Source organism: Marmota marmota, unplaced genomic scaffold, assembly GCF_001458135.2.
Source record: "Marmota marmota marmota unplaced genomic scaffold, marMar, whole genome shotgun sequence".
Lineage (NCBI taxonomy): Eukaryota > Metazoa > Chordata > Mammalia > Rodentia > Sciuridae > Marmota > Marmota marmota.
Genome location: NW_026000005.1, coordinates 41087865 through 41115343, shown reverse-complemented (window position 1 = coordinate 41115343; position 27479 = coordinate 41087865). Strand labels below are relative to the sequence as shown.

Below are 27479 nucleotides of genomic sequence, written 5' to 3'. Positions count from 1 at the left end.
AATCTATAAAGTAAGTCTCTTTATTTCCTCCCCACTTAGTATTTCACATGCTACATTATGAATAATCCATTCTTTCCACAGCTTTCCCGGACTCAAAGATTTCCTGAATCTTACCAAAGTGAGTTGGACAATCTTGTGATGGTCCTGTCCGACCATGTGATTTGGAAATACAAAGATGCACTTGAAGAAACCAAACGGGCGAACCACAGCGTGGCCAGATTTCTTAAGGTACAATTATGAGTCTGCGTTTCTGCTCACACCCCGTGGCAGGGAGTGCAAGTTGGCTTAAATGTTCATGGACTCGCATCTCTGTGATAAAGAGTCAAAACTAACACAGAGAGATGCATGTTTTCATTACACATTTTTCCTGCTTTAAATACTTCTTCATTTTTTTTCCAATTTGGAGTTTCTCCTTGAGGAAATATTAAGGAGATATTTTAAATGGATAAAAGTATCCATTTGAGTGTTGTCAAATCATAGTATTTCTAAATAATTTTAAAGAGAAAAATGAAATGTTTGCAGGAGAAGCTGCATTGTGACAGTATTATTCTCTGAAGCATTTCTGCCCTTGAAATGGCACTGCAGATTGTGATGGTTGTAACAATCATATCAAATAGCCATTTTGGAAAAACCTTTGGGAATTGATCACTTTGGGTATATTACCTGGAGGCTTTAGATGATGTAAAGATTACTCAAGGATCATATGAAAAGAAAATTATCAGTTTAAATATGCAGCAACAACTTTCGAATCTGGATGTATAGGGAGGCCAGTTATGTTTCTCTGGGTTACAGGGATTCGTATTGAATTGAAAAGATGAAAATGTAAAGTCAAAAAAAAGTCAACATGCAGAATTATGGTAATCATGTAGCAGACAATGAACTTAATTAGAAAGACAGTGTTTTTCTTCTCTTCCTTCTGTTATACAGCAGATGACTACAATAACCTTGATGAAGCCACTTTAGTTGTTTCTTTATGTTAGATGCAAGAACATGCCGGGGGACTGTGAGAATTCATAAATAAACGCTAGTAATATAACATTGAGAAGCTGTGGCAGTGGATGAGAAATTAACCTGGGTCGTCTTTGTTGTGCTTTAATTTGGTCTAAATTATTTTCTAATGTGTTAAAAATTACTCCAAATTATACACTATAGTTTTTTCTTACCTGAGTTTATTTATTTTTCAATGTTTTGCCTCTCATTTTTTCTTTTCTCTTTCCTTGCTTCCAGTGAGAGAAAAGGATTGTCAGGGTTAAAGGGGAAGAGGGTAAAGGAGAAAAAAATATTACTTTAGTTATTTACCACATTTTAAGACCTATGGACATAAAAATTATTGTTATACTGGTAGTTTATTTGAAGCACTTCACAGAATAAAATATTTGGGAAAATCATTAATATTTCATCGCTATTAATATTTCATTGAAAATACTAAGTGATGTTTTATATAGTTGATAAATACAGATTTGTAACTTTCTGAAGTATATACTATATAGAGTATTTCAATTAGTTGCCATATGTGGAAGAATGCTTAAGCACATTTTAAAGATTTTTTTTTAAAAAACACATATAAGGTACAGTTATGAAGCTACGTTTTTAATTAACCCATTTAATTAAATGTTATTTTGCTTCAAAATATATCATCATCTTTCCTAAACTCTTTGATGACTCCTCCAGTAAAGATGTTTGAAAGTAGACTTTTATCCCTTTTAGCGCTGCTTTACGTTTATGGACCGAGGGTTTGTGTTTCGGATGGTTAACAATTACATCAGCATGTTCTCCTCTGGGGACCTCAAGGTAAGAGCAATGGGCTGGAGTGACTGCTTGCTAAACTCTGGCATTGTAAATAAGTAAACTGATACACATGTAGATCTACCTTAAAATGTAAGGTATTTTCTACATCAGAAAATAATGTCTATGCCAAGGAGAGGCAGGCTTTTAAATGGTCCATCTACTGAGCAAGTCTCCCAGGTCCTTCCTTAATGAAAGACAAAGGAGTGGAGGAAAGTGTTTGCCTCTGTTTCTACTTCCTGTGGGAGGTGCAGCCACTGGCTTTCTCCAGCTGCAGTTTCCATAGTCGGGTTTATCCTGGGCTGTGTTGGTTTATCACTGGAAGTCTTACTTCCCTGTCACCCTTAAGTCCTATGCAAAATGGACAATCCATTTGGGCCAATCGCCCTACCCAAACAGGGGCATGAGCCAGGAGGTGAGGAAGGAACTCCTGAGCAGTAGTAGTTCTTCAAGTGTGATTCCCAGACCAGTGAGGGAGCATCAGAAAAGCCCAGAAGTCTGTTTTAATGGGACATTCGGGTGACTCTTTCACATTTTCAAGTGGGGTAATTCTTATGCACTCTCAAGTTCAGACCACTGAGCTATCATATGGCACATGCTAGAGGAATCTAAGACGGAAATTGGCAGATCAACAAAGTTCTATCAGTTAAGTTTTCTTCCAGTGGCAAGAAACAGAAGCGGACTCCAGTTTGATCCAAAGGGAAGATATTGGAAGGAGGTTAGGAGTAATGGCATTGAGTAAACAGCTAGAGAACTAGGTATTGAGAAGAGCAAGGACCAGTGAGCGCACTTTCAGAATAATCACAAATGAGGGGCCATTTGGCCAGGGCACTGCTGCTGCTGCTGCTACTGCTCCTGCTTCTCAAATACATTCTGTAGAGGAAATATGTGATCAACCTGCTCTGTGTCATACACCTGACTCTTAAAGAGGGAAGATGAGTCACCTGAAATAATAGTTTCCCATTCGGCTTTATTTTTGAATTGGGAAGGAAGTAATTCTCCAAGGGGAAATTATTGTTTTAAAAATATATATATATATAAAGACCAAAAGTAAATAATGGCATTTTTAAGCCTTTTATGTCATGCTTGGGAGCCTGAACAATAGTTTTGCAGCAGTAAAAATTTACTTTTGATCCGGGGTATTACATGATTAAATGTAATTTGGTTTGAAAATTCAATTTCTCTCTAAACATTTCTTGAAAGTGTATATTTGTGCTCCATTATTCATGAAATTTGTAGAATATTGGTTGAGATAAAATTGCAGTAGAACCAAATTATATATATTTCCAAAAACAAAAGAGAATGAGTAAAGTTCTCCATGAAAAATAATTAACATGTGATTAATTTACACTCCTGTTCACTATGTTGTATAAGAGGATATGTGAAATACTGTACTTATTTAAAATAGTAGTATTTTAAATTATTAATTGATGATACCCCAAACTACAATCCTAGGACATCTTGAGTACATGGGATATATTTTTGTGTGTGTGAGCTGATATTAGTGAATATAATAATGGTGATCTAATTTGGTCTTAAAGAATGGTTACTTAGCCTGCATGAGGTAAAAATAGACTACTTATGAATGTGCTACTGGTCCTTGGGATGCAGTTGTTCTTAACACATGTGCCACAGTCATTCATCATAGACCACATCTAGACTACACTGTCATTGTCCACATTCAACCATTATTGAAACCTTAGACCTTTTTGATAGGGCAAGGAAGAAAGCAGAATTAAATAACGTCCCTAAGAAGTATCATACAGCAAGCATTTCACTCTTATAAAAGATCTGCACCACCCACCGACTTCCTTAACTTCCTTAGCTCTGGATCTCGGTTGCTGATTGTAGGAGTCTGTTTATGACTTAAGTGTAGTTTTTGAGAGAACAGTGTACCTAGGGTGCAGCAGGATTTTTATCACAATAAACTTGTTATGACATAAACTAAAAGAAGCACAAAACATGACTCAGGACCTTGTCTCATAGAAGCCTCATGTAGGTTACAAATGGGATCTTTCTTGAGGAACCCTGAGCAGTCTCCAAAGACAGGGAGCTTCACGCAAGTACCACTTCAGAGGGCACAGAATCCTTTAAACTCAGTTATTTGCTGACCACACAATAGCAACTCCCTCTTTTTATGAATAAGATTCAAGTGCAGATTTAGTTTGTTTCTATTGACTTCCTTGGTGTATAAATCATAGTCATTCAGTTTGACTCTTTTTCAGACATTGTGCCAATATAAATTTGATTTTCTCCAAGAAGTATGTCAACATGAGCATTTTATTCCGTTGTGTCTTCCCATAAGATCAGCAAACATTCCAGGTAATAACTCCCCGAGTTTTATTAATTAATAATTTAATTAGCCAGTTTTGGTGGCACACAATTCTAATCCCAGTGGCTGAGGCAGAAGGATCTCGAGTCCAAAGACAGCCTCAGCAATGGTGACTCTAAATAAAAATACAAAATAGGCCTGGGATGTGGCTCAGTGGCTGAGTGCCCCTGAGTTCAATCCCTGGTACCTAATAATAATAATAATAATTTTAATTATCATTTGATTAATAATTCCCACACTTTTATTCATTTTGCCTTTAGTTATTGTTTTCTTACCTTCTCAATCATAGTGTTATCTGCAATTGTAACATGAATCTCAGAGCCAAATAATCTGATCATTAAAGTTCAAAAAAGTTGATTGTATATGGTTAAAGAATACAACTCTATGTTTCTCAATGTTTGTGTCTGTCCATTTTCACTAAAGATGAACACAATTTTAAACCTGGTGATTATAACAAAGAATTGTAACCTGTAATCTTCCTGTGTTTTACTTTACTGGCTCCAAAAGAGAGCTTTCCATTGATTTTGAGATATCAAAATAATTGCAGGAAGAAAGTTATACTTTGTGAGTAAAATATCATTTAGGAGTTTCAATTAATGTGTATATAATTATGTCAAAATGAACTTCAAAGAATTGTACAAAGAAAAGTGGAAGAACAGGAGGGAAAGTTAGGAGGGAGGAAAGAGCACAGCATCATAAACACTTGACTCTCCCAGGCCAGAGAGGGAGACCTGCCTCAGGAGGAGAGCCTGGGTCTTCTGTTGACTGCACTTAAGCACAAAGAGTCTGTAGGAAATATTTTTCTTTATTATTTTGAAAACTAAAAAGTGTGTATTGGGGGAGCTGTAGGAGGTTCCTGATAGAAAATTACCCATCTAGACACCAAGATGCAAAGAAAATACTATAATAAGTTAGGAACTTGAAATGCTTTACATGTAAGTAGTGAATGAACTACTCACAACAGCCTTGAGATGATGAAAGCAGAAACAAAGATGGTAAAGAGGCTCCTTAAGCCTACAATAGCTTGCACCATTATTTTAGAGGGAAAATTATAGTATCAAGCCTATAAAAGTTGTGGCATTTTAATCTTAAACATAATCCATGTATATTACCCCCATAAAGCACTTTCCAAAGAAAAAAAGGGTAGAAATAATATTTTAGACCATAATATTTTTAGGGTTCTGAATTTTTTTTACAAGTTAGGGTCAAGTTATTATTGGTTAACTAAGTTGATTTTTAGGAGCACCAAATTCTTATTTGGTCATTTTATTTCCATTCGTTCATTATTAATACCTCAGAAAAAGGCCTGACAATTTCTTGATAGGTCTGATATTATAAACAGTGAACATAAAAGTGTGTTTCAAAACAGGCTGGTTTCATTTTATAGAAAAATAGAACCTTTGTAGGAGCTACTAAAATAATTCTGTTCAAGACATTTTCCCTTAGGGAAACCAATTAACAACCGAAGGTATTCCTCCTGAAAAATAAAAATATTGAAGAGACTCAGTTATAACTTTAAAAAATATATTTTAATTTTCCACTTATAAATTACACATAGTTAATGAATATGTGTGTAACTGAAAGTGTATATGTATATATGTGTATATATATATGTATATGTATATATATGTACTTTCTGTTCATTTGTATTAAATTTAGATCCTTTGACACCTTCAGAATCAACTCAAGAGCTACACGCCTCAGGTAAATAATAGCTTATACTACCCACCTAATCAATATCCAGTTGTCTAATAATATTGATGAGTAGAGATACCATAAATCTCCAGCTTTCATGGTGCTAATAAGTAGTCTTGTATTTAATATCATATAATCAAAATATTCAAAACATTGACTGAACTTTTATCTTGTCACAGATAATTTAATGACTCACTAATATATTTATTTCATATTTTACTCTCCAGAAGTTGATATTTTTGAATTTCCCAAAGCATCAGAAATCTTTGTAGTGTTATTATAAATAAAATTCATATATTTTACATATGTATATCATATATACTTGTTCAATGTAACCTATTTTATATAATATTATACACTACACTATTATTAACTGTAGTCACCATGCCATACATTTGATGTCCACAATTTATCTTACAACTAAAAGTTTACATCCTTTGACCAAAATCCTGTTTCTCTCAATCCCACCTCCTGTAACTGCTTTCCTACCCTCTGTTTCTATGAGTTCAACTTTTGAAGAATCCACATCTAAGTGAGATCATGCAGTGTATTTCCAGGTCTGGCTCAGTTCACTTAGCAACTCCATCCATGTTGTTACACATGACAGAATATTCCCTCCTTTTTTTAAAGAGTGAATAATACTACCTTTTATTTTCTTTATCTCCCCATCCACACATGGACACTTCAGTTGTTTTCATATCCTGACTACCTTGAAGAACTCTTAGATAAACATGGGAGTGCAGATATTTCTTCAAAATGCTGATTTCATATCAAAAAGACTAAAGATGGTAGGTGCTGGTGAGAATGCATAGAGAAAAGGTGGTGGGTATGTAAATTAGTACAGCCACTATGTATAACAGCACAGATATTACTCAAAAAATTTCCCAGTGACACAGACCTGTCATCCCAGCAGCTCAGGAGGCTGAGACAGGAGGATGCCAAGTTCAAAGCCTGGAATGCAAATGGCAAAGGGACCTATATGCCTGCTAAGGGATTTAACCTTAGGCCCTAAGCAACTTAGTAACTCAGTGGCTAATTACCTCTGGGTACAATCTCTAGTACCCTGATACTAAATAAATAAATCTGCTATATGATTTAGCAATCCCCTAACTGGGTATATGTCTAAATAAAATAAAATCTGTATGCCAAAGAGCCTTCTGCACTCCCATATTAACTGCAACAAGGGAAAGGAGACAACCTGTGTCCATCAACTCATGAGTGGATAAAGAAAGCATGATGGAGCAGGTTTTCCCTTTCCTGTTTATGTCTCCTTTAGGAAAATACCTGTTCGGGTCCCCTGCCCAGTTTTTAATCGGGTTGTTCTTTTGCTCTTGGGTTGGGTGAGTTCCTACTGTATTGACCCCTGCTCAGGCTTATATTTTGCAAAAGTGTGGTCTCACAATCTATAGTTATCTTTTCACTTTGTTTCCTTTGCTTCTGAGAAACCTTTTAGCTTGATGTAGTTTCACCTATTTATTTTGGCTTTTGTTCCCTGTGCTTTTGGGTCATATTCATAAAATTATCATCCATATCAGCATGAAGGAGCTTTTTTCCCCGTGTTTTCTTACAGGAGGGGCTGGAACTACTATTAATAGTTGCACTTATGAAGTGAGATGGATGATTCTAAAAAATCTGTTATTACTGGAAATTTTCACATCTTTTCTCATAGTTCATGCTTATAATTTTGCAGCCCCCTTTGGCTTTCCTCTCTCCTTGCCCCTCACATCCTTCAGCAGACTTGTCCTGATTTTGCTTCTGCTACTCAATTCCTACTGCCCCAGCCCAGGCACCATCTCCTCTCCTGTCCCTCCTTCTTTGTGTTGGGTTTGTCACCCCACATCCCCCTTTTGTCTAATTCATTTACACCCTGCCGCTATCTCAATTAGTCAACAGAGTGCAGGTCTCATCAGGCCACAGAACTTCAAGCCAGACTGTAGTGTGTTAACCTTTCCTACAGGAATGCAAATGGCAAAGGGATCTAAATGCCAGCCAAGGGATTTGAACTTAAGTTCCTCAGTCACCTAACCCCAACCCTTCTTTCAGGTCTCTTTTGGTGGCTGTGCCAACTGGACCTCATATACCTGTGCCCTCCAAATACCTGTGCCTGCAGAATTTTATGCCAACAAAAACCCTACCCCTTCTTCTCCCAACCTCCTGTCTGACCTCCCCTGCCTCCACCTGTACTTCCAAACTCTAAAGCATCCTCAAAGGCCCACCTCAGCATATCCATTTCTACATTCCCTGATTCTTATAGAAAATATTTTTTTCTCATGCAACTCCAGTAGTACTGTAAACATGCCATTTTAATCAGATGTAACAGTTGACATGGTGTGTTAGTTTGTGTTTGCATTTGTGTTTCTGGGCACAGAACGTGCCCTATCTCACTGAATGCCTCTGGATGATAGAATACATATCTCTGTAGTGAGACTGTATTCCCCAATACCGCCTACCAGTGGCAAGCAATGAAAGTAGTTGCCTGATATATCTTTTGCAATTATAGAGTGACTATTTGATTTTCAAAAACATATTTTGTTTTCTTTCCTAATGAAGACATGCCTGAATATTCAGTCACGAATGAATTTTGCCGCAAACACTTCTTAATCGGGATTCTGCTCCGAGAAGTTGGCTTTGCCCTGCAGGAAGACCAAGATATCAGGCACTTAGCTTTAGCTGTCCTAAAAAATCTAATGGCTAAGCATTCATTTGATGATCGATACAGAGAACCAGTAAGTGGTCTTCCTTTCTCCCTTCTCTAAACACCATTTAATGGCTCATTGCATTAAATGCACATCAGACCTACAAGCCTATTGATTTTTATGTGAATCATCTCTTCTGGCTACCTTTTCACCTAGAGAAAGCAGGCCCAGATAGCAAGTTTATACATGCCCCTGTATGGCATGCTTCTGGACAATATGCCAAGGATTTACCTGAAGGACCTGTACCCTTTTACTGTCAATACATCTAACCAGGTAAGTTTGCATAGCATTTCAAATTTCTGTATTAACAGAGATTTGTCCTTTTCCTCTTTATACCATGGATAATTTCGTTCCACCTGTGAGTAGGTTAGCAATTAAACAGTCCATGCAAGGAAATCACATCCATGTCATTTGTTCCAGATTGGCCACTTTAGGCTTCCACGTGGTCCATCCCTTCAGCATGGCATTTTTCCTCTGTTCTCTGCATCATTTTGCATTTTTCCCCAGTTTTTATAGCTCCTGGGTTGCCTCCATGGTCTGTCCTCAGTGCACACCTTTCCCCCACTACCTTCCACATTGTCTTTATTCTTCCTGGCTTCAGTGGGGCCAAGTGCCTTATCCATAGGGACAGCCTGAGTGGCCCATCACAGTGCTTCCTCCACTGAACCATTATTGTGACTTCTCACCCACCCACATGAGACTCGCTGCCTGGGTTAAGTCCAGATGGTTAACACACACTGCTGGATCCAGTAATAGTGGAGGATATGCCCATTTAGATGGCCACAGGCCTGGAGAAGAGTTTTTGGTAGGGAACCTTGTTCAAATCCCAGCAGTACCAGTTATTATCAGTGTGACCTTCCATAAGTTATCCAGCTATTTTGAGCCCCCATTTCCTATTTGTAAATAGGATAAAATACATACCTTATGTATCCTTGTGAGGATTAAGTTACACAATAAAAAAACATTTGTTATAAAGCACAAGTCTCATCAGGCCACTGAACACAACCTTATTTGAATACTTATTTAAAAGCTAGTTGTTGTGGGCTGGGGCCGTAGCACAGTGGTAGAGCTCTTGCCTAGCATGTATGAGGCACTGGGTTTGATTCTTAGCACCACATATAAATAAGTAAAAATAAAGGGGAAAAAAGCTAGTTGTTAATAATAGCAACTTACATGAAAATTAACCCGTAATAATAATGCCATGTAATCTATAATATAACCCATAATTACTCAGCCATTTTGTCCATATCTAAAACATTGTTTTGACCAAATTTAAAAAAAAACACATAAGAAAATTAAATTGTCTCTAAGAGTATGCTTTTGACATATTCATTCTCACTGCCGACTTTGGTAGAAAACTTTTGTTAGAACTAAAAGATCAAGTTAATAAAATTAGCTGGAAGTAAAATGGAGAAGATACATATGGATTGACAATGTGGAAATATCTCAATTACCATTACTCTCTTCTGTATTTTGAAAACAGGGGTCTAGAGATGACTTGAGCACCAATGGAGGATTTCAAACTCAGACATCTATGAAACACGCAACCTCTGTGGATACATCGTTTTCTAAAGATGTTCTAAATTCCATAGCAGGTACTCGAAGCCTGAGAACACTTGTGTTTAACGCTCATCCACACTTACATTGTATATCATTGTGCTTTGTACCCAATCCATAAATCATGTGCATTGTATCTATGACAAAGTATATTGCATTTGTACAATCAAAGACCTTTTTACATATTTCTTTGAATACCATTCAGTGACTTCCACTTCTACTAAGTGTTCATTTTTACTTGGCTTAAGGAGCAATCTGATCAGTTGTTATCAAATTACTTCATTCTGGAAAGTCTTTAAGTTTTTATTGCAGACCCTTTTAAAATATAATAGCTCTTCAACTTCAAAGATTATTTTTAAGAACTATCTTGGAAATGTCATTTTTAATTTTTCATAAACTGTCAAAAGTTGAAAGCTCCTTTCCCCAAATTCTCTTTATGAGCTTTTACTAAAACATTTTTAAAACGCGAGCTATATTTCTTTAAAAAGCATTTTAAGAGATCAAAAGAACAAGCGTTCTTTTATTTCTTTCCATTTATAATGGTTCAAATTTTTCTCAATAACCATTTTAATAAGAATTACAATGTTCCATATCTTTAATGCCAATCCAGACTCTGTTTCCCAACACAGCAGCCACCTCATCTCTCAACGTGGTTTGGTTCTTTGTTTTTGTTTGGGGGTTTTTTTTGCTTTTACTTTTTCTTTTCTTTTTTTAATCTTTGTCTTTTTGTACCCATCCATCTCATTCCCATACGTGTGCTGTGGCTTATGTTTACAGCATTTTCATCAATAGCTATTTCTACAGTAAACCATGCTGATTCCAGAGCATCCTTAGCAAGTCTCGACTCCAACCCAAGTACCGCGGAGAAGAGCAGTGAGAAGACTGACAACTGTGAAAAGGTAAGGCTCCCCTCCCCGACTTCTCAGCCACCATAACTGTGAGGCAGAGGTGGCTTCCCCGTGCTCCATCCTTATTGGTTCTTTTACTCCTAGATTCCAAGACCCTTGTCTTTGATTGGGTCCACTCTTCGATTTGACAAGTTAGATCAAGCAGAAACCCGGAGTCTCCTTATGTGCTTTCTTCACATCATGAAAACAATTTCAGATGGTAAAGAGAACTCTTTCAAATTAAGTTAAAAGAAAGAAAACTTTTATTGCAAAGAGCTTCACACTATGCACTTTCCCCTCTAGAGACTCTGATTGCCTATTGGCAGAGAGCACCCAGTCCAGAGGTGTCTGACTTCTTCAGTATCTTGGAGTAAGTTTTCGAGTTCATTAGATAACACTTTCTTCTAGAACTTTCAAAATAGCTCACCATCTCACCCTTTATTCCAAGAACTTTTATGGTAAATTATCTATCAATAATACTACATAGAATATTTAGAGAAAATGTAAGATTTTTATTTCAGTATACTAAGATGAATAGTTAGGTATAGATAAAAGAGTGTGAATAATGAGAATGCAACTTTTCTTTCTAGTGTTTGTCTTCAAAATTTCAGATACCTTGGAAAACGCAATATAATAAGGTAATGATTTTAAATCCCATCAGGTTAATGTGGTTTTTGAAAAAACATTGTGACATATATTAACATGCCAGGTTACACTTATAAATATATGTTAGAAATTATAAAATGCAAATAAGGATTGTTAGGTTAACTTCACAACAGACATACAAGTTTGAAGATTTCCCTTTCTTCATAGTACATCTAAGAATAAAGTTTTCTAAGGAGAAAATCATGAAACCACACATTTATCAGTAGATACTTTATTTCATGTATCTTCTGAACTAATTAATCTATAATTACATAGTAAAATTTAGAAAATACCTATTTAGGAAAATAGTTCCAATAAACTAAAACCAAAAATTAATCTGAAATAGCTTATGGCTGTTGTCATTTTCTCATGAGTGACAAAAAATATCCACAGTTCCCCAGTTTCCTATTTCCAGAAGAAACTCAAATTTTACTTTCCACTAGTTCAAAGCATATCAAATTTTGTTAGTAATCACTTTGTCAGTTGTCATCATGGTTTTATAAAAGTTGAGCTATTATTAAAACTTCAGTTTTTCTTGCAGAAAAATTGCTGCTGCGTTTAAATTTGTGCAATCCACCCAGAACAATGGAACCCTCAAAGGATCCAATCCTTCCTGCCAGACATCAGGGCTCTTGTCACAATGGTAACATCACATTGGTATTAAAATTACTCACGTGTGTATATCTGTGTAGATTTGTGGATGAATGCCTATGTGAGGTGTGGATACACACATCTATATATTTCAGGCCAAATGCAGATCTGTAAGTTACTCTGTATATTTATATAAAGAAGCACCTTATTTGGCCCACTAGCTTATACAGTCAAAGAGCTAAGGATTATGCCTTATTTGTGTGCACTTAGAGCACAATGCCTTGAATAGAATGAGCTTTAATGAGAATTTCAATTTAATTGGACCTGAAAGATACACACAATTCCAATGAGTGCTTCTTTTAACACTTGTTAATCTCCTAGTGACAAAGCAAAATTTGAGATCATGTCTTCCTATTCTTTTCAGCAATTATAATATTTTAGCAATTTTATTAAAACCAGTGTTGTTTTTTAAAGGGTCAAAGCTAATAAGAAAGTATTCAGAACCCATAAACTCCCCTTAGACTTCCTAGTCATTAGACAGATTTTTTCTGGCATATAGGACCTGCAGTCACCCTTCATTAGCATACCTGATGGGAGACATTTGCCCTGAAATTCTACCTTAGAGCTCCTCTAGGTCTAATAAATAAGAATTGCTTCCTAAAATTTCCCCAGTTTGATTTGTTTTTCACAGAGGTGGCATAATAATATATAATATGAATATTTTAGAAAGAGTATTAGAAGGAAATGTGAGACTGGTAGATAGTCAATAAATCATAGAATAAATTTTGCCTCCATCCATGGGGACCCTTAAATTGCCCTCTGGTGAGAAAGTAAATTTTAAAAATGTAATGGGTGTGTTTGCAAATGTTGATAGAACAGTAAAAAATTGCTTTCCAGGCTTCATAAAAATAGTAATCCACTTGAGGCTGCTGCAAATCTATAGATGTTTGGTGGGCTAGATTTCAAGCTCCTCCTGAAATAGCTGGACAGAGCCCACCCCCTGCTGCCCCTTATCTGGAAACCAGGGCTTCTCCTTTACAAGTTCAGAATAAAGTAGACTCAAGACCTGGAGGAAACCAGTCATGAAGGTTCAAGCCATATGGCACAGAACAAATTATTTCTTGTAGATTCAGGAACAACTCAGGTTTCCTGGACTACTGAAGGCCAGAGTTAGGTCTCCTGAACCTTGAACCATCCAGACCCTTTGATTTAGCCAGAATCAAATAGCCTTGAAGAATGTGACAGAGAAAACCATAGCCTCTTTTGTAGGTTTTAAGGACATCTGCCATTGTCTGCTTCTCTCATATAAGTGTTTATGAGTAGCTTATGTGACAGCAAACATCCCAAGCATTATTAGCTTATTCTTTGGTCAAATCATACAGTCATAAGCAGGAGGTGTTCCTAATTCCACAAAAACACCACCTGATTTTCCCATTTGGAAGTGCCCTGGGGCAGTGGAGGAATAGCACTGTAGCACTGTTACCCCTTCAAGCACAGAGGACCCTCAGATGTCTATCTCCCCCACAATGGACACATATCAGCACCCTCCCCCCGATCTATGGATGTGACCCAGCAGATGACAAGTCATGAGGAATTTCCAAATATAAAAACAGAGGAACACAAGGGTTTTATTAGAGGAGATTTTACATTTGACTTCTTTAAAAATAATGCGATGATTCTGAGCTACATAGTATTGTGGCTTCTAATGCCCACCACTATGCCTTCCTTATCAACCAGTAGCCAACTCAACATTCATGGAATCCCACAATTTTACAAAATAATAAGGAATGTGCTTGAACAGAATTGAGCATCTGTTATTCTATGCATTATCATTCTAAATACTGTTTTGAATTAAATAAAGTTCTCCAAAAGTATTTAGAAGTCACATTCATCATGTGGCTTTTAATTAATATTTTTTTAATAAAAAGACTTCTTTTTTATATATTTGATTCAATCTGGAATATTTGGATGGAACATCCCCACTCAATATTAACCACTTTCTCATTTCCTTTTCAGGATGCACACCAACTCTGGTCATGAAGGACATAAGCAGCACAGATCACAAACTTTACCTATAATTCGAGGCAAAAATGCACTTTCTAACCCCAAACTCTTACAGATGTTAGACAACACCATGTCCAGTAAGTAAACCAGAAGTGATAGGAACAAGATGGTTACTGACTGTTCTCTGGAATGATAATGTTTGAGAAATGGAAGGGATGTTGTTGTGCCAGGGAATCCACACTTTAAGATCTGTGGCACCCTTGGAAATTTTACTTGGAGAAAAGAAGCACCAGGAATGGTTTTAAAAAATGTAGTGCCCTTATGGGAAAGAAAGGAGAAAGTGAAACTCTTAACATGATATGCTCAGGGCAGGTTTCCCGGAAACAAGTGACTTTTGGTATTTTGAGGGTTGCAGGACCTCTCTCAACCAGATTGTTACTGAAGATTCTGGAAGAAGAGGATGACATTGTCCATGTGTAGAGCAAGAGATATGATATCTTGAACCCAGAGATGCACACACTCAATGTCAGTGAGAAAGAAACAGCCTGGTGTTTTGTGGCACATAAACTGTAGCGATTATGGGCATGCACCAACCATTGCTTTTTTCAATCTGTATGTCTTAATCTTAACCTGTGAATTGTGTGCCTTTCTGAGGGGGCTGTTTGTGCCGACTGTCCCCTGAGACCATACTTAATAGTGGATCTGTCAGCCCAAAAGTATAAACCTTAAAACAGCCCGATTCCCAAAGAAATATGACCCTGTCAGAAGCTGAATCGATAGAAAAGAACTAAGAAAGGATGGAAACCCTACAGCTTACATATGCAAAGGGCACAAAATCTAAAGCCTCCATCTGCTGTTTCCTAATTCAGCCATTAAAGAAAATGAACAAACAAAAGCACTTTCATTTAATAAATTATTAATCAAGATACCAAAAAACACTGGATACATTGTAATGGGAGAAAATCCTTCATTAGATACAAAGAATTGTTTTAGACCTCCATATGCGGTTTTATTTTGTAGGCAACTCCAATGAAATAGACATCGTGCACCACGTGGACACAGAAGCCAACGTGGCTACAGAGGTCTGCCTCACTATCCTCGACCTGCTGTCCCTCTTCACACACGTACATCAGGTGAACACACGCACAGCATTTTCTGCAGAATAATTTAACAGGAGGTACAGAAGTCATTCAAGGTCAAGGACGTGTTTTTAGGATGATTTATGAAATCACTTAACCTTACATGAATCAATTTACATGTGAGGGGAAAGCATATTAACTATGAAATTCAGATTTTATCACAAGCTGGTCAGTGCTGGCTTGTGATCCAGACTTTTGTCCAATAACAGTCTTTCTTTCAAGTTTCTCTTAGTTTGCTGTCAGGTAGTCTAGGCTAAATGAGAATGGCACTTTATCTACTCTTTCAACGGAAATGGGAGAGACAAATGATACTTTGTATTAAATTTACAACTAGATTAAAAAAAAGACTTACTAATTTTGAGCATATTCTGTGTTCTTATTTGCCATTTGTTCATCTTCGATGCAATGAAATTACTATATACCTATTTAAATTGCTAAAGTTAAAAAGACTGACCTAGTCAGGTTTTGACAAAGATGTAGAGAAACTGTCATTCAATGATTGTGGGAATGCAAATGGTAAAGACACTTTGAAAACCAATGTAGTGGTTTTGTAAAGTTAATCATATACCTATCGTGTGACCAGCTGTTCTAATGCCAGATACTCCTCCTAGATTACCAGGATAAATAAAATCATAAGTCTACACAAAGATTTGTATACAGATAAACATGGAAGCTTTTTGGAGGCGGGGACAGGGGTACTGGGGATTGAACTCAGGGCCACTCAACCACTGAGCCACATCCCCAGCCCTGTTTTGTATTTTATTTAGAGACAGAGTCTCACTGAGTTGCTTAGCACCTCACCTGAGTTGCTGAGGGTAGCTTTGAACTTGTGATCCTCCTGCCTCAGCCTCCTGAGCCACTGGGATTACAGGTGTGCACCACTGCACCCAGCCCACAATAGCTTTATTTTTAAAGTGTCCTTTTTTACAATATTTTTGTATTTAGAGATGGACAGAGTGCCTTTATTTTATTTGTTTTTATTTTTATGTGGTGCTAAGGATCAATCCTAGTGCCTCATGCATACTAGGCAAGTGCTCTGCCACTGAGCTACAGCCTCAGCCCATTTTGAACATTTTTATTAGTGCATTATAATCATACTTAATAGTGGGGTTCATTTTGACATTCATGGAATATAATTTGCTCCATTTCAGTCCCCACTGCTTCCACTTTCTTTCTCCACCTACCTCCCCTTCCTCTATTTTACTGGTCTTACTTCTACTTAATTGTTGCTTTTTAAATTGGTGCTTTATAAATATACATAAAGATGGAATTCACAGTGGGATATTCATGTATGTACGTAGCATAATTTGGTCAATTTCATTTCACAGTTCCTCCCTTTTCCAGTCCCTCCTCCCTCTCCTTCTTCTATTGTACTGATCTCCCTTCTATTTTCACAGAATCCCCTACCCTTTTTTTTTCTTTTCTCTTTTCACTCTGGCTTCCACATATAAGAGAAAAGACTCCACCCTTGACTTTCTGAGTCTGGCTTATGTCCCTTATCATGATGTTCTCATTTCTGTCCATTTGCCAGCACATGCCAAAATTCCATTCTTCTTTATGGCTGAGTAAGACTTCATTATGGATATGTGCCATATTTTCTTTATCCATGCATCTGTTGAAGGGCATCTAGGTCAGTTCCATAGTTTAGTTATTGTGACTTGAGCTGCTACAAACATTGATGTGGCTGTCACTGTAGTAAGCTGATTTTAGTTCTTTTGGATTGGTACCAAGGAGTAGGATACCTAGTTCATATAGTGATTCCATTCCTAGTCTTTTCAAATCTCCATCCTGCTTCCAAAGTGGTTGTACTAATTCTTAGTCCCAGCAACAATGTACAAGTGTAACTTTTTCCCCACATCCTAGCCAACATTTATTATTATTTGTATTCTTGATGATTGCCTTTCTAACTGGAGTGAGATGAAATCTCAACGTAATTTTGATTTGCATTCCCCTCATTGCTAGGGTTGTAGAATATTTTTTCATATATGTGTTGGCCATTTGTATTTCTTCTTTTGAGAATGTCTCTTTGGTTCTTTTGCCCATTTGCTGATTCAGTTATTTTGTATATGTGTATTAAGTTTTTTGAGTTCTTTATATAGTCTGGATATTAATGCCCTGTATAAGGAATAACTGGCAAGATTTTCTCCCTTCTGTAGGTTCTCTCTTCATGCTCTTGTTTTCTTTGCTGTGTCGAAGCTTTTTCTAATTTGACATCATCCCACTTCTTGATTCTTGACTTTATTTCTTGAGCTTCAGGGATCTTATTAAGGAAGTGGGTGCTTGCACCAATATGTTGGAAGGTTGAGCCTATGATTTCTTCTAGCAGTTGCAAACTTCCTGACTAATTCCTAGGTCTTTGATTCACTTTGAGTTTTGTGTAGGGTAAAAGACCCAATTATATATCAACAGCTAGATGAATTTCTATTTATACAACAGACTACTCTGATAAAAAGCAGTAAAAACAAGAAACTACCACTACAGGATGCAACGTGGATTAAGTTTAAGAAGCCAAACCAAAAAAAAAAAAAGGGTATAATTTATATAAAATTTTAGAAAATGCACACAATAGAAATAGCAGATCGGTGGTTGCCCAGGGATATGGAGGAGACAGGAAAGAAGGATTACAAAAAAAGATGTTTTAAACCTTTGGGAGGCTGGGCGTGTGGCTCAGTGGTAGAGGACTTGCCTAGCACATGTGAGGCTCTGGGTTCAATCCTCAGCACCACATAAAAATAAATAAATAAAATGAAGGTATTAAAAAAAAACTTTGGGGAGTAATGGAGATGTGCATTATCTTTATTGTGGTGACAGTTTCATGGGTGTATACCAATGTCAAACTCACCCAATTGCACACTTTGAATATGTGCAATTTATTGTATGTCAATTATACTTCCATAATGATATTAAAAATATTTGTAACATAACCATATGAGCTACAGACCCTGGCTAGCACATTAAGGATTGATCCAGAAGTTGCATCTGTTGAATAAACTGTCTACATCCAATAGCACCATTACACCAAGAAAGCCCTGCTTTTAGATGAACAAGTCTGTTCTGAATGTTTATAACTCAGTGTAAATGTTTCTCAAATCTCACATTTGAAAGGCTTTCCCTGTGCCCACAGGACCTGCCTATCTGTGAGTCACCTTTTATCTCTCCCCTGATCCTTCCCCATTTACTATGCACCAGTTATTCTGTTTTTCTTTCTCAACCTTGAACTCAGAAGCTCCCCTGCAGCTCCAGGTCTTGTACCAGCTGTTTGTCCCTCTTGGGAAGGTCCTCTCAGATCTCTGAGGCACTGTTCCTTCGGCTCATGTATCCATTCACCCATTAAAAAAGTCCTCACTGATCACCCTATCAATGTAATCCCACCCTCAAAGCAAATCTGTCAAAGCATCCTGCTGTCTCATCTCACTCAGTTTTTCCATCACTGCTTCATAAGTTTCCCTGAGAATAGGAACCGTGTCTTCTTACTCAGTGTTTTTTTTTTCTAGCACCCAGAATCGTGTCTACCATATGGTAGGTTCACAGTAAATATTTTTAAGAAATGCAAGTGTTCTTTCACTTATACTAAATAACATCTGTGCTGAATTTCCAGAGACAACTCCAACAAGCTGACTGTCAAAATTCATTGATGAAAAGGGTCTTTGACACCTACATGCTCTTTTTCCAAGTCAACCAGTCAGCCACAGCACTGAAGCATGTGTTTGCCTCTTTGAGACTGTTTGTATGCAAGGTAAGCATCTGCCAGGTTCCAGGGAACGCTCAGTTCAGGATGATAATAAACACATAATAATCCTGGCATCCCTCAGTGTGGCAGGAAGAAGCTTTGTTTCCTTCTCTTTTGGTTTGACTAGACATTGATTCCTGGTCTCAAAATGAGTTGATATTCTGCCTGATTGAATACTAAAAGAAAATAAAATTGCCTCCAATCAACAGTGCTTTGGGCTCTCGGTGGCTGTAACAGACTTTGATAAAATGCATTCCTTCAAGTGCCATATCCATCCATGTCAAGTTCAAGATCCCACATTGAAGTAGATATAGCCACTGTCTTCAAGGGCACATAACTGACACCTGTGGTTTTAAAGATGCCTGGTGAATAGAGGACATTTCAGAGCTTTCATTTGGTTATTTTGGGTTGTCATCAGCTAATGATGTGGAGAATAATTACATAGATTTTTTTAAATAAAAATATATCTTTAATACTTGCAAATGGAAAAAAAAGGAGTAAGTTAAAAAAATAGGAGTTTTGTTCTAGGGAGTTTAAACATACGAGAAAAATGAGAGCTAAATGAAGGACTGTTGCCTACTCAATCCATTCTCCATTTCTCTAGTTTCCCTCAGCATTCTTTCAAGGGCCTGCTGACCTCTGTGGATCGTTCTGCTATGAAGTCCTAAAATGCTGTAACCACAGGTCACGGTCAACTCAGATGGAAGCCTCAGCACTTCTGTACTTCTTCATGAGGAAGAATTTTGAATTTAACAAGCAGAAGTCAATTGTCCGTTCCCATTTACAGGTAAGAACCACCAGTTTTCATTAATGCCGTTGGTAAAGCCACAGATTGGGGATGGAGCACTTGCCTGCCATGCACTAGGCCCTGGGTTCAGTTCCAGCACCAGAACACACACACACACACGCACACACACACACACACACACACTGATGTGTTTCAGCAGTAACTGAAGCCTCTTGTCCCCAGGAAACCAGTCAACAACTCCTCCACCAGATTCTCCTTACAGAGACCAGGACACTGGGTTCTGCTTTAGAGGAGGAGCTCAGCTGGGCAGAAATCCACACAGCCAATATCTCCACTTATACATTGTGCTTTCCTTTCTTCTTCCAGGAAATAGAATCACATAGGGTAGACAACTCAGGTAACCATTGCCAGTGCTGGAAGACCAAACACACCAAATTCTAAATGCATAAATGTCTTTCTTTGAGGTATCCAAGATTGCTACAGCTTTCCCCAGGCACTCATGTTTGGAAGGAAATGCCCTGGATCACATGGCCTTCTGAAGATGCCATAGTGACCTATGGGGCATTGGACCTACAGGGAGAGATGACACATAAATCCAATCCAGTGAATTTCGTTAGAAATACTATTTTGCATTTTGCTTCAGGGGCTCATTTTTCATTTGCCTTCCAGCTCATCAAAGCAGTAAGCCAGTTAATAGCTGATGCAGGGATTGGAGGCTCTCGGTTTCAACATTCCCTCGCAATCACCAATAACTTTGCCAATGGAGACAAGCAGATGAAAGTAAGAAATGCTTCGTGGACTTTTTTCTAAAGAATCAAGAATAAGCTGAGGAGGATTCTTTTCATGAGATAGTAGAATCATAAACAAATTAATTCTGTATTTTGTTTACTGAGACTTTGAATATTTATATTGAGTTTACTTGATAGCATTGATAGCTCCTACGTTTTCAGCACACAGTCTATTGGGTAGAATTTCCAAGATATATTGAAAGGTATAATACAAGAATAGTTACCAGAAATATCCTGAAATGAAGTGATTCACTCACACCCCATTCTTGGGCAAATACATCTTATCTTTCTGTTAGCACGTTCAGAAGACTTTTTCCTTTAATTATTATATTGAAAATTCTAGGGGTAGAGTCAAGCTTCCATCATGACTAGTCTCATAGATTAAAATAATGCTTTTAGACACTCCTCCCCTACTGTTTCTCTTTTGCCTCTTTCTTGATCTCTAGGTTCAGGTCGTCGTTGTTCACTTTATTACAGGTAGGATCTCCCCAGGGGATTGCTCTCAGAAGTCATGAGCACATTGATAGTGCTTATGAGTGGGAAAGGCTCCTCATTTGATAATACCAATTAAAGACCCAGCACTGAATCTCTTTGATCCAATCTTCTATAATAAGCCAATTACAATGGCCTGGGAGAAAATATGATTGGCCAGACTAGTGCCCTGTGCCACCTGTGGTGCATGTGAATGAAATCAGACATTTTCAAATCATGTGAACTAGAGTCAGAGAGGACAGGATCTCAAAGGCTATCAGGATGCTATCCCAGAAAAAAGTAAGCTAGAAAGCCAAAGGAGAGTCTCCTATAATTCTCATATTCAGATGTATGTGTATTGCCATAATCAGAACACATAGAATTTGCATATGTAGAATGCAAACATTGATGAGGAACATGTAGGCTACACCAAACCGTGATGCCAAGCAATAGCTAATAGCTGACTTGAAGGAAGTTCACTTCGGAACTCTAAACAGGTAATGACCCAGGTGCTCTCTTTTCCAAAGAACAGCAATTTCCCAGCGGAGGTGAAAGACCTAACTAAGCGAATCCGGACAGTTTTGATGGCCACGGCTCAGATGAAAGAACACGAGAAGGACCCTGAGATGCTGGTGGACCTCCAATACAGCCTGGCGAATTCCTACGCAAGCACTCCCGAACTACGAAGGACCTGGCTAGAAAGCATGGCCAAGATTCACGCAAGGAATGGAGACCTGTCCGAGGTGACGGGCAAAGGCTCATTCACTCGCTATCGGTCACATCCTGTTATCAGGATGACTGAATTTTCATGTACAACATGAATCACAAAGTGTCACCGTACATTTCCACCATGACTCCACTATATATGGTGTCCGACAAGCTAGCATGTAGAACTCAAGGACACCCAACTCCAAGTAGATGACATCTAATAAGTGGGGGTGACAGCCATGTATGAAAAGCAGTGCAGAGCTGAATGCTTACACCCTGAGGCATGGAGGGTGGTGGTGAGGCGGTCTGGAAATTAAGAGTCATAAAAATTAATGTTCTGTTTTAAAATTCCTCCCCTGCAATTGGGTTTGAAGGGGGAAGCTTGCTACTATGGTGAGTGAGCTCAGGCGGAGGAAATTAGTCCTTGGTACAGCTAGTCCACACTGGCCATGGAAAAATACAGTATTACCCGCGTAATTCTGGTCTGAGGGTAACTGACCTGTGACACCAGGTCTCACTGTTTAATCAAGTACTAACCCCTAGCCATTTCAAAGGCAATAGAAATCAGAAGAGAAGCCATCACTGAAGGTAGAAAAACTTAGAAGGCTGATTAATTTTTATTTTCAATTTATGACCAGTTACTACAGTTTATAGTTTTAGTAAGAAAAGGACCTACAGATTTTTTAAAAGCCAGGCTTAGATCTTAAGGAAGGAAAGTAATGCTGTAGGAAAATTGTTCAGACCAGTTTCTTTACGCATTTCAAAATCATATCAGGAAAAACAAACAGAAAATCCCAAATATTTGTTTTATTCTCGATGGTGAAATTTTCAGAAATCCAATTGATTCTTACTTTCAATGCTGTCATTACATAGTATTCTTCTACCTAACATATTCTGATGTGGAATATGGAAGATTATTAGTCCTAGCAAGATAAAGAGTAAAATCCATCCTCGGAATCCTTGTTTTCTTTCTTGTCACAGGCTGCTATGTGTTACATCCATATCGCTGCCCTCATCGCGGAGTACCTGAAAAGGAAGGGTAAGATGGCCACGGGAAGGGGGGAGTCCACACACATTGAAACCTAGCTAAAAATTAATTTATTAATTTTGTATTATATTAATCTCAGTTATGGTTTATTAACAGTCACTTTCACAGATGTTTCTTATTATGATGCACTCGAAAATTTTAACTATTGTTCCACTAGTTTATCTATTTTATGTACAGCAAGGCTAACTGAATGGTCAGCTTCTTTGTCCAAAATGAGACTATTTCATTGATTAATGGTTTGTAGTTTCATAAGCTTGGATTAACAAAAACATGGTCTAACTTCGTCTTGCACTACCATAGGTTACTGGAAAATGGAAAAGATTTGCACATCATCCCTGCTCCCAGAGGATACCCACCCCTGTGATAGTAATCCATTACTAACAACTCCAGGTGGAGGAAGTGAGTGATCTAACTGTGCTTATTCACCCCCATGCAGAGGAAATCAAGCTGCTGCCTAAATTTTATTTCATTGAAAACATTTTAGATGTATTCCCAAAGCAAAAACTATCTCAGACCTGCAGAATTTACACTGCAAAAACGTTAAGTTAGTAATGTTCAGAAATTCTATTCACAATTTAGGAAGTTAGATTTCTAGAAAAAAAAATTCTCAGCAAACAGAACTGAGTGTTAGCCAACATTCAGGATTGTGAGCTATGGTCATATTTGGGTACCAATCTGCATTTGGATTGGCCATTGGAATTTTATTTAGAAATTGATGAATTGATTAATATGCGAAAAGAATCTATTTTAATTTGTAAATGTAATAAATACTTTATTTCAACTAAGAGACACAACAACAGAGATATGTACACATACTATATATGGAGGATTTTATAATCAGCATGTTCCAATTCATTTTTAAAAGCATAAACTGTCAATTTATAACACATAATTTGCAGCATGGATTTCCTTTAATTAAAGATATTCCATCATTAATGTCTGGTAAAATATAACAAAAATTAAAGTTACTGGTTTTTTTAAAAGAATAGTTAACACATGTAATCTATATCCTCTCGGAAACGTTTGTTTAAACCCAAAATTTGTGAACTAAAATCTACTTGATAACACTATCTTAACTTGCAATTTTGAGTGGAAAAACTCAGTGTATGGACACCAGAAATATATTTGTAAACATTAATATCAAAATACCTAAACATGTAAATGAACTTTAGTTGCAGTATTTCAGAAATCTACTACATCCCATTTAAATATGTGTATATTTTCTAAAAGGTCACAGTAGATTTTGCATAGAAGACATTTGAACCAAATGACCAGAATGAACTGTGGAACAATAAGATAACTTCTTTATGGTCTTTGGAGAAGACAATTGGCATCTTAGCTCATATTCACCCTGAAATCCAGGCATCTTCTTGCTTACTTCCATGTTTTCTATTTAGCCTCACTTTATATGCAAATCATTAAAAATAGCATCTTTTTATTTAACATGCACTTCCTGCCCATCTATTTATATCATAATCAGATAACATATAGTTCAGAAAAACTGCTTCAAATTATAACTGAAAATGAATTGAAGAAAACTGATAAAACCAAGTATCGGTTTGAGAAGTTGTGGAAATTTATGTGCCCAAAAGCTGTATGCATTTATAATTTTAAAACATTTTAAAATGCTCACTTTAGACCTGTGGTGATATTAAAATATAATATACCCACTGGGAAAAAAGGATATATTTATTAGTAAACTTCAGAGAAAGGGATCACTTGAGATGCACGAGCATATATTCATATCCACCAGGTTTCTGAAACTCACAGGCTTGTATTTGAAGTTTCTAATGTACTTCTATGTTGTGATGTTTCTGAGTCAGCAGAATAAACTGTGCCCTCCCTGCAGTGTGCACATGGTAAAGACATGGTGAAGACAGGCAACTGAAGAAAGTGCAGCTGCCTCAGATGCATTAAATGATCATGGTCCTGTGGGAATTGTGTTGTGGTGTTTCCTTCTACCATCAATTCTCTTGTATTTTAATACATGTACAATCATTCTAAAAAGTAGGAAAGTCTAATTTTTAAAACCAAGGTTTGGATCGCAATGCTGCTGCTGCTGATGATGATGATGATTTCTAGCATGTTTGGGGAATGAATTTAGTTACATGTCTAATGTGGTAACAGTGGAATCATTCCCCAGAATGTGACCTGGAGCTTGGAAAACGCTTGCTCCATAGAAGGCTGTGTGCTAAGCAACATCCTGGCGATGTCTCCATTCATCATCAGTAACATCTATGACTCGGGTGCCTTTATCACTTCCTATTCATGGATGAGAAAACCAAGAGAAACAGTGCTTGCAGTTCAGCTTGCCATGGAACCAATGTTCAAAGGCTGTTCTGTCACTGCAGCCTGTGACCCTCACCAATCACATTCCCCATCATTCACACCTGATTTCTCCTCTGGGAACATTTCTCAGTATCATCTAGATATCACATATACCTGTAGAGTCTTTTAATCTTATTTAGGACTTTTTAAAAGTTAGTGGCCAGGATAGTAGGAAGATGTAGGAAGGTTTCTAGATAATGCAAGAGTGAAACCTAGTGAGTCTTGAGCATTGTCTTTACAATTCACAGAATACACCAGGTGTTTTCTCAAATATTGTGTTTTTAATCCTTGCAACATCCTTTGAAATAGATATTGATGTCTCCAGTTGAACAAAAGATGGAACAGGCTCAGAGAGGTTAAATGAACCAGAACATTGCAACTACATCTACCTACAAATTCTATGCTCTCTTCAAAACGCCACACTAGCTCTTTACACACAATGCCACCAGAAAACGATACAAAAATTATAAAGGGGAAATGCTGGTTGACTGGCAGGCAGTATTTATCAAAAGTCACAATATAACCATCTTGTTGATTATGTGAATTGAATAATACTACCACTTTTAACATCCTAAACAAAGTCATTGTCTTTCCCAAACAACATTTGATTCAAATAATAATGTCTTGTGTGTTTCTCCCAAGGCATGTTCTCTATGGGATGGCCAGCTTTCCTGAGCATTACACCAAATATTAAAGAAGAAGGAGCAATGAAAGAAGATTCAGGAATGCAAGATACTCCATACAATGAGGTTAGACTATCATGATTAATGCATAATAATTAAATAAAAAGATGCTCTGAATTGTAATGTTAAGCAAATAGAGGAAAAAGAGCTTATTCAGAACTCAGATAAAGTTACGGTGTATTATGACTTCATTAAACAAAATGAAATTAGGCTAACGTAAGCCAAGATTAATAGATATCAGATTCCATTGATTGTGCATAATTTTCTATGAAAATTTAAGCTAAGCCTTACTTATTTCTCTAGGATGAACATGATCAGCTCTTCTGTAAGTCATGCAATCTGTAGTCTTTTGGTAAAGGTAGGAAGGGATGCTAAAAATTTTATGAGCTGGTGAAAGCTTTTTTTATGCACTAAAAAGATTATTTACAAATGCAGTTCATCAAAAGCCTCACTGGTTTCTTCAGAAAAACCTCCAGACATGAAAATTGTGGGTTATTTTTCATTAACAAATGAAATTACTAGGAATTACTTAATTTGATAACTAAAATAGAGTTTTCCATATCAAGTAATAAAACGTTCCATAAGCTAATTTTTTTTTAATCTTACTATTACATGGGTGAAAAGAAAGGGTACAAAATGTAAATTCAGGGGGGATGGATTTTGATTAAATTTTACATATGGTTCTATATTGATTTAGTATATATTGCAAATAAATAGTAAATGCAATTGCATATTTTATATTAAGCATTTCAAATAATGCTTACAAATCTTAAGACATGTTGGAAACATTCCAACAATATTATGCATTTGTTTTAGAGCTTATGTAATTTGATTTAGTTGGACATTTATTAATTAATAACCATTGCTCTTATGAGACATTGAGTTAAGGACTGGGAAACAAAGATAAATAAGGCACAATTCCTGCTCTTGAAGAATTTAGAATCTTGCTGATAGCATCCTTCGGGATGGAGAGTGGCCAGTTGGAAACAAATGATAAATGTAGACATCTTAACTGGTTGCAAGGAAAAAGAGAACAACTTTTGACATGAAAGTGGTCAGAACACAGATGAATGGGACATAAATAATGGTTCTGGATATTTTCACGTTGAATATTGACAATTGGAAAACTACTGCATGGGTCTGGCCATGAGGTAACAGTAATGTGATCTAAGTCAGTGACAGTGATAATGGACAGAACTAGAAAAGACAAAGGCATTTCGTAGATTAAAATTAGCACATCTGATGCACAAGTTAGATGGTCACAGTGAGAGAAGGGAAGACTCTGATATGACTCTGTGATGTTTTGCTGGGTTGCAACTGTCAATATTGAACAACCATCAGGAATCCCACTACTAAAAAAACTTGATAATGCAGCCATTTTGAAACCAAGAGTCAGGGATGAGCCACAAACTTAATCATGGAAAATCTCATCCTGACTGGGGGGGATTGCAGAATATCCTGGTGGAGCAGCTGTACATGTGTGTGGAGTTTCTTTGGAAGTCGGAGCGATATGAACTCATTGCTGATGTCAACAAGCCCATCATTGCTGTCTTCGAAAAGCAGCGAGACTTCAAGGTACGCATTTTAGAAGCTAGTTAAAATATCCTACTTCAAGTTGGCAGATTCCTTACCATTTTCAAAAGT

At 37.1% G+C, this 27479-nt stretch overlaps 1 protein-coding gene across 11 annotated transcripts in view; it reads left to right on the top strand.

The window, feature by feature from the left end:
• The window catches only part of Dock10 (dedicator of cytokinesis 10), a 181351-nt gene that overhangs the window by 136675 nt on the left and 17197 nt on the right, over positions 1–27479 (top strand). For 7 of the 11 annotated variants that reach the window (XM_048808622.1, XM_048808614.1, XM_048808615.1 and 4 more), the window contains exons 28-49: positions 82–228; positions 1708–1791; positions 4011–4107; positions 5777–5821; positions 8363–8538; positions 8665–8781; positions 9992–10103; positions 10843–10964; positions 11058–11172; positions 11256–11322; positions 11543–11590; positions 12139–12240; positions 14205–14329; positions 15213–15325; positions 18930–19067; positions 19666–19848; positions 20479–20589; positions 21596–21811; positions 22758–22815; positions 23125–23223; positions 25795–25901; positions 27288–27410. In XM_048808622.1, coding sequence (XP_048664579.1) covers positions 82–228; positions 1708–1791; positions 4011–4107; positions 5777–5821; positions 8363–8538; positions 8665–8781; positions 9992–10103; positions 10843–10964; positions 11058–11172; positions 11256–11322; positions 11543–11590; positions 12139–12240; positions 14205–14329; positions 15213–15325; positions 18930–19067; positions 19666–19848; positions 20479–20589; positions 21596–21811; positions 22758–22815; positions 23125–23223; positions 25795–25901; positions 27288–27410 — 2505 coding nt within the window. The remainder of the gene's footprint in view (positions 1–81; positions 229–1707; positions 1792–4010; positions 4108–5776; positions 5822–8362; positions 8539–8664; positions 8782–9991; positions 10104–10842; positions 10965–11057; positions 11173–11255; positions 11323–11542; positions 11591–12138; positions 12241–14204; positions 14330–15212; positions 15326–18929; positions 19068–19665; positions 19849–20478; positions 20590–21595; positions 21812–22757; positions 22816–23124; positions 23224–25794; positions 25902–27287; positions 27411–27479) is intronic. The other 4 variants (XM_048808620.1, XM_048808621.1, XM_048808618.1 and 1 more) reach the window with 3 other exon arrangements.